We start from the raw sequence: 20,213 nt of genomic DNA on the forward strand, positions 1-20,213 counted from the left end.
AACTTGAATATTGATATTTTTCAGCAATTATCTTCACACTTGTTGACAATTTGAGCCATTATCAACAAATATGATGTATGCCGAACCCCTAGACCTTTTTTTATTTGTAAATAATTAAGGCCTAGTATGGGAAATTAATTTTTATCTATTTAAATTATGTAATCTCAAGTAGTAAGCCAATATACCTTTTTTTGAGCAGGATCCAAAGCTAAGTAACAACCACTCTACTATCAACACAAACATGAACAAACAACACCTACACAAAGATTAAACCAAAATCCCCATATCAATCGCCCATCTGCAACAAATTCTCTCATTACCTAAAGTCCTCTTAAACTTTCCCTTCCTAACAAATCTCCCATTTACTTTGCTTTAGAATCTGATCTTTTGCCATTGGATGAAAGCCATATTTTAGCTCATTCCTGTTTAGCCAAAGATTGTAGACGGTGGAACCAAATCCCATCTGGATACCACTAGTCAGCCCACAAATGAATATTTCTACAATCACCAACCTCAAATTTCAAGAACTATCTTGCTTCCTTTCTTAAAAATTCAAAAGCTTCCTCCCACTCCAAGTACACGATTGAGGGAATTTTAATAACCAAAAGCTTATCTCCTATAATAAATTTTCATGCATCCATGCAACCCAAAGTGAACTGGATTTAGCAAAAAGAAGCCAAATATGTCTCATGATAGAAGCTCTATTCCCCTCTACTAACTTATTTATACCCAATCCACCTTCTTTTTTTGGAGGACACAAGTTCTGCAAAGCAACTGTAGCCCTTGCAATACCATCATCCATACCATTCTAAATGAACCTATTCAATTTTTGCTCAACTACTCATAGCATGCTTGTGTTTATTGAGGAATACAGTCAAGAAGATTTTCTTAAGAAATTTTCTTTTGAAGGGTGGTGAGATTCCAAGAATCCTTTAGTTCTATATTGATTCCACACTGATTCTTCAACATCATGCTGCAGTGTGATGGCAAAGAATGTGAAGCATTATTTTCTTACTTGCAAATGACATCCACAACTTTAGGAAAAGCTTTATAAGCTTTCGCAAAAAGGCTTTTACCAGCCGCTGAAACCTCCAAAATATTCTGAAGTGATTAATCCAATTCACACTATTTTTTATATGTAAATAAAACTCAGTCATGATTGAAAGTGAAACCTCGCTCACCATCTCTAATATATCCAAAGACCATTAGCATGTAATTAAGCACTTCACAGAATCATAAAAGCCAAGAAATTGGAAGTATTCCTATCCAATTAACAAATTAAATACAGACTTGAATAATACATGAACTGTGACTTCTTTTTTTTTTTTTTTTTTGCTTATGGACAAGGGATAAAAATGAAAACAAATTCCCTGACCAACCTCAAGACCTAAGCTTGAAAGCATATAAACAGAGCTTTCAAACTTTCTGTGCATAATTTATATTGAAAGGAAAAGTAAAAGCAAGAGCAAAAACCTCACAAAATGAGAAACAAGAAGATCAAAATCAAAATCCACAATACTAAACTAATATCGCTTCCCAAGAATTACACCAATGATCACAGAGACAAGAGCTACTCCGAGGATGAACTTAAAGGTCATGAGAGGAGAACCCTCAGCAGATTGAGCATGCGTCTCCGAAGAAGTTGGGGTTTGAACAGAAGTTGCTTCTGACTTTCTTTTGCTCTTCCTTTTTGTTGTAGTGGAAATGGTTGATCCAATGTCCCTGGATTTGACCTCCATTCCTTCCTTGTGTTCAGCTGGACCGCCCCCATCTCTCTGCAACATAACTAAATGTGAGCAACTGTTCAATATTTACTGCAAGAGTTAAGTAAATTGTTGTTCACTTGGAATGTTATTGGACTAATAGCTAACAATGGATGTTTTTCCATTTTGAGAAATTGGACAAACAAATATCACAATTGAGTTTGTGTTAAACTAATATTTATCCCAAAAGCTTAAGCTGAAAGGAATAGGTAAATTTAATCAATATATTTTAACACTCTCCTTCTCGTGTAGGCTTAAACTCTACCTTAATAAGTGAGACCCAACACATGGAAGATTTAATTGAAAATTGGTGGGGAGGAGGTGAATTGTGGAGTCAAGGTTCAAACTCATGATCTCTAACTGTGATACATATTAAATCACCACTTATCTCAAAAGCTTAAGTTTATAGGAAATGGTAAATTTAATCATTTAATTAATAATCTAATAGTTTGAACACTAAAGCTGAATATTATAGCTACAAGTTTGAGCACAATGTTAACTTGAAACATGAAATAAATAAAAATGGAAGCCACCAAAAGAAAAAGGAGGACAAAAAAAATTGGTGGAAGAAAGGGGATTTCTTCCTATTGATGATAAAATATTCTGTTTTCTTAAGTGGCTAATGAGAGGGGTTCCAATCTTGAACAATATTTGTTTCCACGAGAATTAATTCATCTTGATACAACCCATAAGAATTTAGTCTTGAAGAATGGCTAATAGAATGCAGTATAAATAGACATGTTTGCTATGATACATATGACATTTCAATGTAGTATAAGCAACATGTTTTAGTCTCTTCAGTCGCATCCTTTCTCTTACTAATAAAAGTATTATTGTGTGCGAGAAGGTGGGTGAAATAAAAATGACCTTTTGTGAAAGAGTAGCATTGGCTAGCTGCAATTTCTCCTCAAGCTCTTTCACTCGCTTCTCTAGAAGCATGAGTTTTTGGTTCTTTGCTTCAAGCTCTTCAAGAGAATGCTTCTGTGCTGCTTCGCTTTCCAACTCCTTTTGAGAATACTTTTCTTTCTGGTTGGTTGGAAATTTGGACAAAGAAAAGTTCAAGAACAAGTGTTTTTAAAATCCTTATATTGAATTTCCATATAGAATAAGTGATTAAAGATCTACAAATAGAGAATTGGGATTCAGGCCACAAAAATAATAATATATCTACAAGCAGGAAAACTGCAATTATGCTCCTAGAAATGGCTAATTATTGCATTAGGTTTTATGTCAAAGATAGAAATGAAACCTTGATTTGAAATTATTTGGCAGTGTGGTAATTTGTTTAAATAATGAATAGCGTGTAACCTGTTCAGCAGTGCTGTCCTGAGCAAGTTGTAACTCTTTCTGAAGTTCTAGCACCTTTTCATGTAAGAAATCTCTATCATGGACTTTATGAGCATGATCCTCCAATTTTGAAAGCAATTCTGCCTCTTTTTCAGTGGCCGCCACCTGAATGCTTTGAACCTACAGCCATCATATCAGTCAGCAATGATACCGCAAGTTCAATTAAATTTTCAACTGAAAAAGTGAAATACTTGAATTGAATTGCTGAGCTTTTTCTTGAGATCCTGGTTCTAGCAATAATTGAGAATCTACATGAATACCTCTTGTTTCAGTCGATCTTCGCTTTTCACCAATTGTTCCTCAAGTTCCTTGAGATGAGTTTGCAACAAAGTTTCCTCAGTAAGCTCAGTCTTGAGCTTTTCAATCTCGGATCTTAGAGCATCTTGTTCTGCATTCTGTTCCTTCAATTGTTCTTCAAGCTGCAATATCACTGTCTGAAGTTCCTTCTTGCCATTTTGATATGTTTCAGTCAGAAGGTTGTTCTCTTCCATAACAGAAGATATCTGCATTTTCAAAACATACTTAGAACATCATAGGGCAAAGAAATGTCCATATAATTTCACCAAGATAGCTAAAAAAAATTTCTCCAAACCTGAGATTGTAGTTTCTGCCCTTCAGAAGCAAGCTGGTGTGCCAAATCCTCTATGGCCTTCTTTGAAGAGTTGAGCTCTTCAACGGTTTTGTCCTTCTCAGCAAGGGCAGCAGACAGTTGTGCCTGTAAATTGCTCAGTTCGGACTCGTATGTGGCCACTTCCTGAGTAAGCTTCATATTTGCCTCAGCCAGCCCCCCGCTCTCTTTTTCAAAGTCACTTGACTTGGCTTGCAGTTCCTCAACAATGCTTTCCAGATGCTTTAATTTTGAGAGAGTCTGTTCCAGCTCAATTTGTCGAGCTTCAGCCGTAGTACTTGCACCTTGAGCCTGTTCTTCATACAATTTTATCTGGCTGTCTAAAGCACTTAGCTTCTCACTCAGGTCTTTGGCTTCTGAATCTCTGTGAGTGAATCTGTGAATGGCTTCTTGTAACTGTCTTTCTGCTTCCGCAATGCGATCCTCAGCTACAGAATGTAGTTCAGAGGCTCTTGAGTGCTGGTCAGTTAACTCTGCAATTGTGTTCCTGTGAGAAACAAGTTGTTGAGAAGTGGCTTCCTTTTCGGAAAGAGCAGAGTTTAGAAATTCCTGAAGTTCATCAATCTTGCTTTTGAGCTGAATATTGGTCTCAACTAACAGCTGATTCTCTGAGAAAGATTGAGAAGCTTTATTTTCAGCTGTCAAAATCTGTCCTTTGAGTTCTTCATTTATGCTTTCTAAAGAAGCCAATTTCAATAATGTCTGATCCAATTCATCCTTTGAAGATGCAGATTTTCCTACTGCTGCAGCTACCTGCTCTTCATAAATCTTTCCTTGGTCTTCAAGAATCTTCAATTTCTCAAACAAAGATTTTGCCTCAGAATCCTTGTTGGTGAAGTTTGCAAAAGCTTCCTGGAGTTTACTCTCAGAATCCCTTGCTAGGGATTCATGTAAAAGTTCAAGCTCCGAGTTTCTTGCAGTAGTTTGCTCGATCACTTTTCCATGTTGCTCTAGTTGCTCCTCTGCATATTTAAGCTTCTCCATAACTTCACTCTCTCTCATTCCAGCAGCCTTAAGATCATTTTCAATGCTTGCCAACCTCTCTTGTGTCAGATTCAACTCATTTCTCAGAACCTCTAATAGATTTTCTGCCTCAGCAAGCTTCTTGACAGAACTGACTGATGCATCTTCTAGCCTTCCTTTCTCATCCGTTGCTACATTCAAGGACTCAGTCAACTCTCTTTCCTTTTCATTGGCCGTCTGCAGTGCAACTTCAAGGCTTGATGCTCTAACTTGGAATGCCTCAAGTTCTGATGCGAGTTCCGATACCTTGTCAGAGTATTTATTGGAATCTGTTTCTGCATCCCCACATTTCTTTTCTAATGTGCTTATCTGTTCTTCAAGTTCACGAATTGTATACTTCTCTGCTTGGAGTAACAATTCTAACTCGCTCACCTTTTTACCAGCATCCTCCATTTTTGAATGAGATACCTGGATCAAATCTTCTAGTTCAAGGCTGCGCTGATGTTTCATATTGGCTTGATCCTCATGTTCAGCACATTTTCCCAAAGCAGTCTTCAACTCCTTCTCAAGCTCCGAATTCGATAGTGTGGACTGGTTTAGAGATGATTCCAGCTGGTTTATCTTTTCCTGGTATTCCTCTGTTTGGCCTTTCAGCATAACTTTTTCCTCCTCGACTACTCTCAATGTAGCATTTAATTCAGATATCTTCTCAGAAAGTTCTTTCAATTCTCTTTCAGCATCACTGCTTTTTAGTTCTGCAAAATTTAACTGTTGCTCAAGCTCCACATTCTTCTGTTCTACTGCTATAAATCTTGTCTCAAACTCTCTCAATTGTGATTTTGCCTCATCTGCTGCTGCATTTGAAGCCTGAATTATATCCTCAAGCTCAAGATTCTTTTGAGTTGCATTTGCTGCTGCAGCTCCAGATTCATTATGAAGCTCTTCCAGAGACCTCAACTTCTGTTCAAGATCTGCATTGTTTGACAAAGCTTGAGACAAAAGAGAATCTGTTTTAGAGAAATTCTCATCTGAAAGCCTCAATTTTTCCTCAAGATTGCTGTGCAACTCCGCCATTTGCTTTTCATTTTGAGTGATATCTGCCATAGCTGCTTCAAGAGCTGCTTTTTCTTTGATCACATTAGCCAATTCCTCCTTTTCAGCTAAGACTTGTGCTTCCTGGGTTTTTAACGCAGTCTCAACCAATTCCCTAGCGTTCACTTCCTCCTGCAGCTTCCACTTGATTTCTTCCAATTCAGAAGCCTTTACTTGAAGATCTTCCTTAGTTGAGGCTAAAAGGTTTTCAAGCGATGAGATATCCTCCTTCACCTTAGATTCTGCAGCCTTTCTCGATTCCAGTTCCTGGTTCAGTTCATTTATAAGAGCTTCTTTTGAAGAAAGTCTCTGCTCCGTATCCAGCACTTGGGACTTTGAAAGCACCAATTCCTCTTGGATGGTAGAAAGCTCTGCTGTAGTAATTTTAAGTGCTTCTTCAACCTTCTGATTTTCAGCAATCTTGTCATACAGGCCCTTGAGTTCTTCTTGTAGGGAAGCCATTTGATGTTCCACTTCTATTGCACTCAGTTTTGCCATTTCAAGCAATCTCTCAAATTCCAAGGCCTTCTTTGTCTCCAATTCAGCATGCGATCCACTTTGTTTGTGCAGATCCTCAAACTTCTGCGCCTCACCTGCCGAACAATGCAGCTCATCCTCCAACTCCTTTATCCTCTTTCCTGAGCTTTCTAGCTCAAGGCTGAGACCATCAAATGCCTCCTTCACCTCAGTCAGCTCCTTGGTTTTTGCTTCTTGAGCTTGCAGTGCTTCTTGCAAAGTGTTTAGCTGCACACTGTGTTTCTCCTCGGCTTCCACAATATGCTCTTGCAGTTTCTTGTGACTGAGTTCAAGCTCTTCATACTTCTGTCCACTTTCTGCCAACTTCTCCTTTGTCAGTGAGACATCATCCTCCAGCTGAGAGTTCTCAGATTCAAAATGCTTTAATTTTCCAGCTAGTCTTTCCAATTCAAACTCAAGTTCTCTCATCTTCTCTTGGGCTTCTAGTAATTCTCTGCTCTGGTTGCTTGAACTTCTCTCAGTGACAGATGGCTTGCTATCCTCTGCAGATTCTGTTACAACGATATCTGAGGCATCCTTCACATCTATAGATTCCTTCTCAACTTTTATGAATTCCCCATCAGTTTCTTCCTCTTCTTTTTTTCCCTCTTTCCCTAATTGAGGCAAGTCTCCATTTGTTACCTGTTACAAGATCATTGGCACGTTGTGATTGTTGAAACTACGTAAGTTGGTGAAAACTAAAAGAAAAGAGAGAGAAAACAACACACAGAATTTTATGTGGTTCGACTTTCTGTCTACGTCCACACGAGTGAGCGGCTTTTTTACTATATTACCGGCATGATTTAAAATCATCGCCTGATATATTAAAGTCTCCAATATATCCTTACACTACCACAGGGGGCTTCGGTCTCCACACCTCCCAACCTATTATTCGACCCGACATAACAAACTTAAGAAAAGCTGCAATGGGCCTCATGAGCGGAGCATAGCAGAACCCATGAAGCCTACAAACTAAAGAATAGTGTGAACTCCTCATCCTGAATATGAGCCACCATCTTTAACGTATGAAATAATTGATTGTGCAGAAAAAATTCATGACCACTTAATTTTTTAGACAATGAAGCATTTTGAAATTTTATTGAGCAACCTCCTTTCTATCACAATAGTTTCAGGTGAGGCTGCAGTTGTTAATTGTGACAGCTCCAGTAAAATTGAGATAGACTAATTCAAATTCATCAGTTTCCCATAGACCCCTCTCCCTTTGTTTGATATATATATATATATATATCATGACAATTTTCTTTTCTGTGTACAACACAGGAAGAAGTTCACAATAATAATGGAAGTCGCATAATTATCTGGTGTAGCTTGGAGGTAAATACATAAAGCTGTAAATACCTACTTATTTTAAAAGGTTAAGTTGATAGAAAGGGAGAGGGGTCAAGTTGTTAATTGTGTCGCATACTTATTTTAAAAGGTTAAGTTGATAGAAAGAGATAAATTTAATCATTTAATCAACATTTAACACTTACGTGTAGGTTGAAATTCATTTTTAATAGGTGAGACCCAATACGTTAAATATTTTAGTTAAATGGAGGGTAAATTGACGAATTCAAAATTCGAACTCAAGACTCCTGACTCTGATACCATATTAAATTACAATTTTTTCTAAAAGCTTAAACTAATAGAAATTGATGAATTTAAACATTTAATCAACACTTTAACAACATGTAACGCATAGACAAGAAATTTCAACATTTATAGTCATAACAAATATAAGATTGCAGTTACCTCGGCATTACTCGCAGCATCCTCAGCAGCCTTCTTAACAGGAACTTCTGAGCTCAGTAGTGTGTCGTCTTCCATATTAAAACCAAGATGCAAATAAAAGACTTGCTTCTCTGTGATTTTCATAAGATCAAATTTACTTAAGAGTTAGATTAAGCAAAAGAAACACAGCAGGAATGTAAGTGTGCTCACTTAAATATATCATTTTCTAGAGCACAAAGCAAAACTCAAAAACAAAAATATTGAACTGCATTTATTGTGAAATCACAGAGCACAAGGCAGTTCTGTACTTTCATTTGCAAAAATTGCTAATCAGTTTCACATTTTAAATTCATTATGGGAAGACACATGATGCAAAAGTCCTTAATTTGCAGTAAAACTAAATAGTACATGTTGGGCCTGTGGACCCACTGCCCTATCCATTAGCGTATCAACCCAAGAACATCTAAATAGCTCTACACTGAATCCCTTCATAAGCCATGTCAATAACCGTCTCCATGATTCTCGGCATGAGGCAATACGCATAATGAGGGTCATGGGGTGTAGCGAATATTCACAGCAGAGAAATCTCCAATGAAGGTGTAACACATGACGAATGGTTATAGCAAAATTCGTCATAAAAAGTGGCAAACATTAAGTAAAAGGGGACTTTTGTCTCATTTCTTTTGTCGCGTACCTTGCTTTCCCTGCTCTTATTGTCTTTGATTCATACTGAATTAAGTATTAGAGTTATTCCTGCCAACAAACTCTTTTGTTAATTTATTCACTCATTACAGACACTTCCTATCAATACCTCAACACGCAATCAACTGTTCTAACAAAACAAAATGTTCAATTGTCTTTTAGTTGAATTTGACATGAAATATTTTGTCTTAAATTATGTTCAGTGCATAAAGGAGATATAAGATACCCAACCAAGCTTCGTCCCTTATCACTAACCATAGTTAAGTTGCTTATGTGGGCTACCATTAACTTTGTAACACAAATGATGCAGCTTTACTTTATTCTATCGGGTGACTCGCAAACGAAGGTTATCCTACTATAGGCATCGAATCCAAAAATTAAATGAGACAAAATATATACGTGAAAAAAAAATTCACAAAAAAAAAAAGAAAAAAAAAGAAAACCAAGACAGAAGACCTTAAATTGAATTAGACAAATTATTTACGGGAAAAAAAAAGAAAAAAAAAAAAAGAAAAGAGATAGAAAAAAGTGGTAAATGTCAAGCAAAATTGTCATAAGGGTGCTTCAGTAGTTTCATATCACTGTAAGGGTAAAAAAGTCTTTCTGAAGATTCCGACAAACCACCTGAGCTGTGACCCACAGAAAAGAGCTTACCACGTCATTATGATGGCACTGGTGGCCCACTAGCACACAGATTGTAATTGTATTGTTATTTCTCAAATTCTCCGTGTCAGCGTTGTCGCAAAGATTAATACGATAAGAAAGACTTTCTTTAAAACAAAAAACAAAAAAACAAAATACATTTATTTTATTTTATATATAAATTTTTTACATAAATAATTTTTAAAACTATCATTAAATAAAAATCTAATAAAAATTCATTTCATATTTAATAGTAAATTTTTTATTCAATTGAAGTTTTAAAAGTTACTTATGAGTGTGAAAAAAATTGTATAAAGAAGTGGGAGTAAGCCTTCGCGTCATTAGACGTAATTCTAACCGATTAGAGACAAAATTGACGAGACTTTTAAAGTCATTATTAGATCAAAATCAAATAAGCATACATCACAAATTCAATTATAATTTTATAAAATTACATTAATTTTAAAACGACACAAGAAAGACATGACTCGTTCCTTCTAACATTACTTGATAGTTCTCATTTGCTTTTGATAATTTTTTTAAAAACAAGAATTAATTAAGAGCTAAAGGATAAAAGTGGACCGAGAGGATACTATTTAGCATTTTTATTTTTTTTTCCTTTCACGAAAGTACAAGATAGAAGTGAAACAGATAGGTATGGTGATGAGAGAGGGCAGTGATCGCAGTAAAATTATACAACACTCATTTGTTTTACACTCATTTGACACTTGGACCCGAATTTTCATTGTAAATTTAATGATTGAGTAACTGAATTTACAAATATCTAACATTTTCGTCTATTTTTCTTTAAAATAAATAACAAATATTACATGAAAATACTATTATGTCTCTCCTATTAAAAAATTTTATAAAGTAAACAACCAACCCCTAAAGACAAGCCTGGGTCGCGGCCACCCCGATCTAGTATTTTTTTGGCCTTTTTTAAATTCTGTAATGGAAATGCCTAACTGTATTTTTATGTTATTTTTGTTATTTATATTTAAAAAACGAATATAATTTTAGATTTAAAAATTTTAAATCGCCTATAACACAAAGGGGTCTTATATATATATATATATATATATATATATAGAGAGAGAGAGAGAGAGAGAGAGAGAGATGCCATTTAAAAAAAAAAAAAAAAAATTGAAATCTGAATTTCTTGGCCCGCTAATCATGTATTGGCGAACATCCGACTGGATTATAAATTTATATGTATGAGTTATAAAATCAAAAGGCTTAATTTACATTTAATTCCCCACAACTGTCGCTCATTTATACATTGTTCATGTGAATGGCCACATGTCACACTCAGCATGCTTAAATTAGTGATCGTTAAAAAAATAGAACTTAAGATAGTTAAAACAGAAGGAATATTGATGACAAAAATATACTGAATTTAGTAACTAAATTTACTTAAAATACCATCAAAGTTAAAAAATAAATAAATAAATAAAAAGAATAAAATAAAAAACCTCAAAAAATTTTAATTTTTGGAAAAATGCAAAATTAGTCCCTGAAATTTACTTGATTTGCAATTAGCTCCTTATGATATCAAAATGAACTCAAAAGTCTCTGAAATATGCCCAAAAAATAATTTAGCCCCTAGAGCCAAATTTCGTCCACTGACTTAAAGGTAATAAATTATTTTTTTGACATCTCTAAGTTTATTTTGATACCACATAAAGCTAATTGTAAATCAAATAAGTCACAATGACTGATTTTGAATTTTTTTCCTTATTTACAAAAAAAACAAAAAAACAAAAACAAAAATAGAGTGACCAAACCACCTGAGGGAGTTCAATGACTACCCCTCTTAGCTTTTTTATTTTATTTATTTTTTAAAAAAGGTTTAAAGGTTTTTTTTTTTTTTTTTTTTAACTTAATATTATTATTATTATTATTTATTTGAGGCCAGAAGAGTCAGACTGGGGGCACATGATAGAGATTCCATCCATTTTAACGATCTAGCCTAACAAAGGAGATTTGTTTGCCAACTATTAGTTGTTTAACATATAACAATTCGTAAGAACAATGTGTAAATAAGTGGCAATTAAAGGGAGATAAAGTATATATATAAGCCATAACAGGTGGGCTAAAGATTCAAGAGAATATAAGATTGGCTCCCAAAGCCAAAAAAATAAAAATAAAATAAACAGACAGCTAAAGAATGTATACTTTAGAACTATTTTTTATTTATTTATTCATATAAGTACTTTATAACTTTTATAGGTACAAGAGCAAATAGATACTTTAACAAAATACTTTGCAAAATCAAATCCACATCATACAAAATAAACCTGATCTTGCACCATCCTTCATGTGACCTATCATGTGGAACCACTAACTCTTGTGGGTCCCCTAAATTCTTTTGTTTTACCCAAGAATTAAGTACACGTCCAATACAATTAAGCTTTCATCACTACTAGCTTTTTCCTTCCTTTTTATCGATTCAATCTGGGCCGTTGGTTTGCAACTGGGACCCACTAAATGCAAAACTTTCAATGATTTCATCAAACCACAATTTTATTTTTACCCGAATAATAAAATGCTTTTATTATTATTCTTATTATTAGCTTAGAAAAATTAGACGGAAGCGAAAGCATTGCGGGTGGGACCCACAAGCAAGGCTAGCATCCCGTCGCTTTCGCTCTCTCTGTATTCAAATCATGTCTGGACTGATAAATCTACGCCCCACCATTGCTAATCACCTTTTTCTATGTTTTTTACAAATTCCTAACTATTTTCTAATCTCCCAATCCCTCTCATTTGGAGAAAAAGAAGGGGCAGCTCTGCAAATCTAGCAAATTATCAACCTTTGACCCAACAATTAAAATAAATCTAGCATCTTTAATACATTTATTAGCCCTCAAACTTTTATTTTTACAATATTAACCCTCAACTCTTTGGTTATTCCCTTCAATATATGTATATTTTTTTTACCCTTACTATTGGATTGTAAAATGAAAGTAATAAAATGAAAGAAAAAAAAAAAAAAAAAAAACAACTAGAGTTAAAATTTGCACAGAAGTTTAGACAGTAAAAATCACATATACTTCTTTAAGTTCGATTGAACCATAATCATTGCATCGAAATTTTCTTAAGACTGCAGACCTACCACCTAAACGGCTTTATTTATGTATTCTTTCTTAGGACTACTGACCAACCATCCTAGCACCCTAGTCCCTAGTAAGGGAAAATAGCTTTTTTTTTTTCTTTTTTTTTTCAAATAAGGAGAAAAAGGAAAGGGGGTAAGTAAACAGGTTTATTTGTTTATGTATTCTTTCGTTTGGAAGCAATAGAGCATAAGATGCATGTAGTGAAACCTTAAATATTCTAATAAATTTGAAATTAAGCATAAATAATCTTTTTAAGATCTAAACAGCTCTCAAGTCATTACATTTCCACCTAGCAAACCCAAAAAAAGCAATTAAAAGAGATCTCTTTCATCTTTTATAAAGATGAAAGATCTCATTGACTAGAAAATTTTCCCTGCTAATCATATATATATATATATAAAGAAAAAAAAAAGGTTTTTTCCTGGATTATACAATAACAAATTGACCTCGTAGATGATCAATTATCAGAAACGAACTAGTCCGTTCATCTTTTTTCATGCTAAATTTCATCGTAGAAACCAAGCAAAACAGAACACAGAATTGATGATCAGATGTAATTAAGCAGATGGAAGATGAACTGATCTTGATCATAACGAAAGGAATCTGATCACAACACATGAATTACATCGGATTCTTACAAGTAACCGATCACCAAAGATAGGTAGGAATCAAAACAGAGAAACATACAGACAAACAAAGAAAGAACTACACGAGATTCATCGCCATCAACGAACAAAGATCACAGGTTTATAAACATCATTACAGATTCACAGCCCAAGAATCAGATTAAAAAACGCTAAAAAAAAATAAAATAAAATAAAAAAACAGAGGAAAACCAGAATTGAATTTTCACGTCATATCATCATGATACATGTAAAAGCGAAAATAAAAGGGAAAAAAAGAACTTGCCTGAGATGAGATTTGCTTTCGCACAAGGTTTTTCTCTGTTTGCACAAGGTTTTTCTCTGTTTTCCCCAAACAGGAAATTGGAATTGCGGATGATGGGAGGATGAAAATTGAAAATGGCGATGGAGGTGGAAAAAAATTTGAAGAGAAGAGAGAGAGGTTGGTGGTATATAAGTTGAGAGAGTAGGCGTCCACTTCTGAGTGCCGTGGGGCCGTAGGTGGGGCCCTTTAGCAGCCAACCGGACAACGGCTGGGTCGGAACGCTGCCGCCTTTGCACGCCCTCAACGTTTGCCACTGGATTTGTTCTAAACTACCATGTTAACCAAAGACAGATTGTTTTTTTTTTTTTTTTTTTTAATTTTTTTTTTTTGGGATGGATGAATAACCAGAGACAGAATTAACAACGAGGAAAACCGAAAAAACAAATGCTCTAATTCGTAATGGATTTTTTTTTTTTCGGTGGTTGTTTCTTATTTTTAGAAATTGAGAGACAACATAAAAGCTTAATTGGAATTTGGTCTAAAAAAAAAATAAAAAAAACAAAACAAAAACAAAAAGCAGAGGCAACGCGTTTTGGTATGTTTTAATATAATAATTCTAAAAGTTACTTTTTTGTCACTCTAAGAATGAGGTAAATTTTAAAATTATTATTTTATCAAAATTTAATAATAATTAATCATAAGGCCAATGATGATTTTAGAAGTCACGTAATTTTTTTCAGTGACACAAAATGGACATAAGAGTGACTTTTAACATTACTCGTTTTAATAGGATCCTTCTAGCATTTTTGTACATAAATTTATTTCAATACAGTCTCTCTTGAAAATGTGCTTCTGTTTTTTTATTAATGTGTTATATTATTTTACGAAGTTATCTAGATATCTTCATTATATGGGTCATTTAGTATTTATTTTTTAGTTGTTGTCTTTTAGTGATAATGTGTTAACCCCTAGTGGTAGGAGTAAATAGTGTATGTTTGCATGTCCATAAGATGTCTAAAAGTAGTTATCTAGTTATTTAATTTAGAGTTAATATTGTGAAATAGTTATATGTGTTACACTTGGAATATGTTTGTGATTGTGTTTGAAAAATAGAGCTTTTAAGTTAAAAAAAATATTTTTTTTTTTTAGCAAAAGTTTTATTTTTAAGCTTTTGTCAAATGTGTTTTTGGCTATTTTTGGGATTTTTAAATCTTTAAAAGCACTTTCAATTTTTTTACCGAACGGGTTTTTTTTTTTATGCCAACGAACTTTTTTAATGTTAAATATACTTTTAGGTTTCTCAAACGCACACCTAAACATGTCCTTAGTGTTGTGTAGCATTATGGTGCACTTGTTTGAGCAGGAGTTTATCTCCAATGATTGTAGGAGTTTTACTCTAAGTCCAAGTCATTGTATGTTTTTTATTTAAAGGATGGTCAATTAATAATAAGAATAAGAATTTAGTCTTCAAACCTCATGTTTGTAAAAAGGTTTAGGTTCCAACTATAAAGGGTTTAGATTCCCTTAAAACCTAACAATTTATGTAGTTGCATGTTTGTAAAATCATTTACATAACATAATGTTATTCAAGCAACATTTGAGAAGTATATGTTATTACAAAAAAAGGTATATTACATGCATTTGAAACTCCACCTAGCATTTCTCATTAAAAAAATATTTTCAAACCTAATTTTTTTTTTTCTTTCAACATTTGGTTGGTAGAGAAATAAGCAATGAAAAGCAAATTCCGGCGAGCTCACCTAATATATTTTTTTTTTCAACACTAGGTTGGTAGAGAAATAAGCAACGAAAAGCAAATTCCAGCGAGCTCCATGGAGGATTTCGGGGACTTCGTGAACTCCAGCGGAGGATTCTAGTGAACTCAAGCGACTGTGAGTTGCGGATAATGAACTGCGAGAATGAGTGTATGGGAGAAGGAAAAGCTCAAATTCGGAAAACGGTTAACAATTATAAAAAATAGCATCATTTTATAAAAATTAAAGAAAGTTTTTCTAGCCAACCAAAAAAAAAAAAAAAACACTTTATTTCGAAATAAGGGAAGTCTTAAAAACTTGGTTAGAAGATTACTGTATAATCTAAAAATGGTCAAATTGTATATATTTTCCTTCTTAGTGACCTACCCACAGATTCAGATTTGGCCTCCAATTAATTTTTTAATGATAGGACGGCACCCGTCCAAATGTGTCTCCCTTTTCACCTCCCCATGTATAGGTGGTCCAGAATCACATCGGCATCGGCTAAAACCTAGAATTCAAAGCATGTTACATCCGAAATTTGAGACACAAGGAAGGATTAATGGGTCATTCAACAGATTATAAGAAAAATGTTTTTCCTTTTTGGTCTCAAAGTGGCCGCCCTCAGTCGACCGACCAAACCGCCCTTCCATGCGTGCAAACATGAGGGAAGACTGTGTCTTTTTTGGCAGATTATGACATTTCTTCTTTCGTTTTTTGGTACCAGTTGTTGTCATTCTCTTTGGGGGTTTCAAGATTGAGTCCCAATCTTTTGTGCATTTGCCCATCTCCCTCTTGCTCCAAGAATACATGCTTATTCGACCCCTTTGTTTGTTTAATTGTACCAAAATGGTGATCAACTTGTACGCAAACTTTATTTATTTATTTTAAAATTTTTTTTTTTTTTAAAAAAAAAAAAAAAGAGAAAAAGAAAAGAGATTGACCACTTTAAGGGCGACGCCTCCACAAATTACTTATAGCAATTAATTGAAAATTCTTTTTCAGATGAATAGCCATATATATGGCATCTACATTGCTTTTATTGAGGAAAAATAATCCTAACATAGTAAGGAAATGAATCATAACCTAATAAGGATAGGAGTTATTATTGTAAAAACATAAATTTCTTACAAGCTTTCTTATTGTAATTATTATAAGGGTTCTTAACAACCCCTTGAATAGAGAGAGAAAACTTAGAGAGAAAAAACTATGGGGGAGGGAAGAGAAAACCTAGAGAGAAAAAAAACTGTGGGGGAGGAGGGAGCACCCCCTCCCCCTACTCCCCCCTTCTTTCCTCCCCATCCCCTTCTTGTTTTTTCCTCTTTTTTTTTTTTTTTTTTTTTTTTTTTTTTTTTTTTTTTTTTCGACCAGTCTAGTTGCGCCGCCCTCTACCGTGCTGTGCCGCTCTTCGTCTCACCAGAATTGGTTAGGCTTTAGATCTAATTGTTCAAAACTAGATCTAGTCTCTTTAATTGGTTTCGCTCAATCACGCGCCGACCTACCGTGCTCCCTGGCTCCTCAGCTACCTATCAGCGTAAAACAGCTCCATCTCCTCCACCACGTGCTGGCCAGTGCGTTTCGCCTCCCTTGTATCAGCTATTGTAGCTATTTGATGCTTTTTTTTATTGTGTTTTTTTTTTGTTTTTTTGAATAAGGGTTTGACTTCTCCTTAGATTTGCTTTCATAAGTGATCTTTGGGGTGAAGATTTTTGTCCTAACCTTTGGGTCGATGATGATTAGTTTCAGTGTGAGGGTTTTGCTCTTATGGTCGGGAAAATAAAAGTTGAGAATATGGACTACCTATGTATTAGATTGAGTTTGTCTGGGGCATATCTGTTCTATAATTGAAGTTTGGACATGGGTTAGCGAATGTTGAAGTCATAAATATGATTTCATTATAAGATTTTTATGTTTGTCTTTATAACGTTGTAACGTCATAACCTTAGTTATGATTTATCAGAGCCTTATGCTCTCTGATGTAAGAATTTTAAGATCTTTTTTCAATAAATGAATAGTGACTACTTTAGCTGTGCATGACTATAATAGCATTTGCTTGTTGTGAACCAATAACATGAGGGGCCTAGATGGTGTGAATAATAGGCGCTCCCTCAAACCCAGTTAAGCCATAGTCTGATCAACTCTCATCAAGACATTAGTAGGACCTATGGTAGTTTATCTAATCAGACATGTGGATTCTCAATACTGGAGTCGAATCCATGTTCTAGTGTTTACCTAATTATATATTGAGTAATGATATATACCATATTTTTATCCCACAATTATCTCACAAAATTAAATAGTTCTTCGCTTAGTAGAGCTATCAGTTGTCGGTGACTTTCTAAGGGCTCTCTCTCTCTCTCTCTCTCTCTCTCTCTCTATATATAAAAGCCGAAACTTGGCATGTGGCGTGAACCCCCCCTTTTTTTTTTAATCCTAAAAGTTTTTTAAGGCATACTTTTTTAATCGGTTTTTTAAGAGGCATGTGGCGTGAACCCCCCCCCCCCTTTTTTTTTTTTTAATGCTAAAAGTTTTTTAAGGCATACTTTTTTAATTGGTTTTTTAAGAGTGAACTGGTCATTAAATTAGCTTAATTAAGGGCATTTAATTATATTTCAATTTGTATTGAAATATTGTAGATAGTACACTAACAATATTAAATAATCATGCTAATTTTCTACATTATAATCCATGAATTCTTATTGCTAATTTTTTTTTTATATACTATTTATTTTAAATCATATATACTTATAGGAATAAAGATTTAATTTCTTTTATTTATTTAAAGTGGTGAGATATATTTTGATATGAATTTTTTAACTTATAGTGAAAATGATGCGTTTAAATTTTAAAATTAAATTATAATAAAAAATCCCTCGCATAATGCGGGTTATAAGCTAGTTATAATAAAATATGAAAAAATAATGATTCCCATTTCTTAATGTTTTGAATAGATAGATCAGTTTGCTCTTCCTTGTGCCATGCATAAATAGGGGCATTCCTCTTCCTCTTCTAGTCCGAGTTCGCAACTAAGCTCGTAGGAGTATTAGCACAACCTGCAACGATTGGGTACAACCCTCCCTCACTTGGTTCGACGTGTAGAATTCTCCCTGACAAGCAGTCCTTAGTCTCGGCCCAGCTTGTGTCCTTTAAACAACCGGTAGGGAGTACAGACTTTGCTCTGATATCATGTTAAATCATCACTTATGTCAGATTACTTTGCCTTCCTTGCCCCATCCTATTAGCCTATGTAGTGATACCCAGGAGTGCAAAGGCAGAAGGGAGCTTGACTGTAAGACCCACCCGTCGAGTAGGGACAAAAGTCGGCGTGATTCTATCAATCATATACATAGGTAGGGCCCTCCATTCTGATCGGTATATCATGAAAATAAAGCCATTTACAAAAGGCCTCATTGGTGCGAAGCGGCTTTGCCCCTTTTTAGTAGGGGAGTGAAATGAAATACCGCATCTCAAAGCCCACCTACTTTGCAATTTAGAAAAAAATGGAATTGTGATGCTGAGATCTATAGCCATCACTTTGCCAATAAGAGGACAGCTGAAAAAGACATGGACCATTCTTTCCATTTCTTCGTTATTTATCCTCATTTATGCACCATACGAAACTCTTTTCCTTTTGTTTTTGCTTACAAATCCTACCAAAATCTTTTTATTTGGAATTGGACAAAAATTTCCTCCAAACAGGTTTAGAGGAAATAGTCTTCAACCCACATAAAATAGTACCAAGTGTCTACGCATTTAATATGCACATTAAATATTAAAGGTCATTAATTGCAGTTTACTAACTAAGGTTAACCTTTTTTTTTTTTTTTTTTGGTTAAACATGAGACTAAAGTTTTTTTTTTTTTTTTGAAAAAATTCACTTTACCCCCCTGAAGTTTTAGAGGTTTTTCAATTTGAACCCCAAAGTTTAAAAATTGGCAATGTACCTCCTAATGTTTCAAAAATTTTCAATTTAAACCTTATGTTACTAATTTCCGTCAAATTTGATGAAAATATCTAAAATTACGTAATTACCCTCAGGCTTTTTTTAAAAAAATTTCGTCCAATTTAACGGAAATTAGTAACGGAATGTTTAAATTGAAAATTTTTGAAACATTGTGGGGTACATTGCCAATTTTTAAACTTTGGGGTTTAAATTGAAAAACTCCTAAAACTTCAGGGGAATAAAGTGGATTTCCCCCCCCCTTTTTTTTTTTGTTCACCAAAGTTAGAATTAATGTTAAAAACTGAAGACCTAACGTCAAATTAGATTAAAAACCAAAAAAATAAAAATAAATAATAATAATAATAATAATAATTACATCTAAACAATGTTAGAAAATTTTAAACCAAAACAATGTGAAGTTGATGAATCATATCATAAGCATAATTTCTCTCCATTATTTATTTCTCAAGTTCTATGTATATGCGGCTGAAAGACTATTGCTTTAGGAGAAGAAGAGATTTTTTGGCATATATGTGAAAACTGAGTCTTGTTTTGGATAATATTTTGATTAATTTTAATATCTATTTAGTTATCCCATTAACAAAGAGTTATCTAATATTTTGAATTATTTATTTATTTATTTTTTCCTTCGTTTTTTCATGTCTTTTCATCACTTTTATTTAGCTACTTATAACCAAGCCCATGGCTTTGCGAACCATTCAGGGTAAGCAAATTCATTTTTCTTTTTGTGTATACGAATGTTGATTTTTTAAAACCCCCGTCCAAATTAAAATTAAGTTTTTAACATTAATTCCAACCTTGGTGAAAAAAGAAAGGTTAGCCTTAGTTAGTAAAATGCTATTAATGACCTTTAATATTTAATGTGTATATTAAATGCTTACACTTGGCACCATTTTATGGGAACATGATCCTCTCTAATTCATTTTGGACTGTAGAATATCCAGTTTATGGCTAGGATTTCTTCTTAGAAATCCTTGAGTCACAAATGGGACATCTGTCCCATTAATAAAAAATAAAAAACAAAATATTATTTCATATTAAAAAAATATATAAAAAAAATAATAAAAAAAAATAAGGGGTGGTTGGCTACCCCAATGGGGGTAG

The 20,213-nt window shown here is 34.0% G+C and overlaps 1 protein-coding gene across 1 annotated transcript; it reads right to left on the bottom strand.

Moving 5' to 3' along the window:
* Positions 1-1,215: 1,215 nt before the first annotated feature.
* LOC132181363 (early endosome antigen) lies at positions 1,216-13,555 on the bottom strand. The gene is made up of 7 exons (XM_059594553.2): positions 13,413-13,555; positions 8,062-8,171; positions 3,703-6,951; positions 3,371-3,613; positions 3,072-3,230; positions 2,631-2,789; positions 1,216-1,775 (listed from the first exon to the last, which is right to left on the bottom strand). Exons 2-7 carry the CDS (start codon positions 8,134-8,136, stop codon positions 1,524-1,526), a joined length of 4,137 nt encoding a protein of 1,378 aa, XP_059450536.2. The 5' UTR covers positions 8,137-8,171; positions 13,413-13,555; the 3' UTR covers positions 1,216-1,523.
* Between the last annotated feature and the right edge of the window lie 6,658 nt (positions 13,556-20,213).

This window comes from Corylus avellana, chromosome 5 (assembly GCF_965113065.1).
Source record: "Corylus avellana chromosome 5, dhCorAvel1.hap1.2, whole genome shotgun sequence".
NCBI classification, from domain to species: Eukaryota; Viridiplantae; Streptophyta; class Magnoliopsida; order Fagales; family Betulaceae; genus Corylus; species Corylus avellana.

Coding starts and splice junctions, on each gene's coding strand:
- LOC132181363 (XM_059594553.2), bottom strand. CDS start 8,136: ATGGAAGACGACACACTACTGAGCTCAGAAGTTCCTGTTAAGAAGGCT. Junction 3,231..3,370: donor AAGATCGACTGAAACAAGAG/GTATTCATGTAG, acceptor TGATGGCTGTAG/GTTCAAAGCATTCAGGTGGC. Junction 2,790..3,071: donor AGGACAGCACTGCTGAACAG/GTTACACGCTAT, acceptor CCAACCAACCAG/AAAGAAAAGTATTCTCAAAA.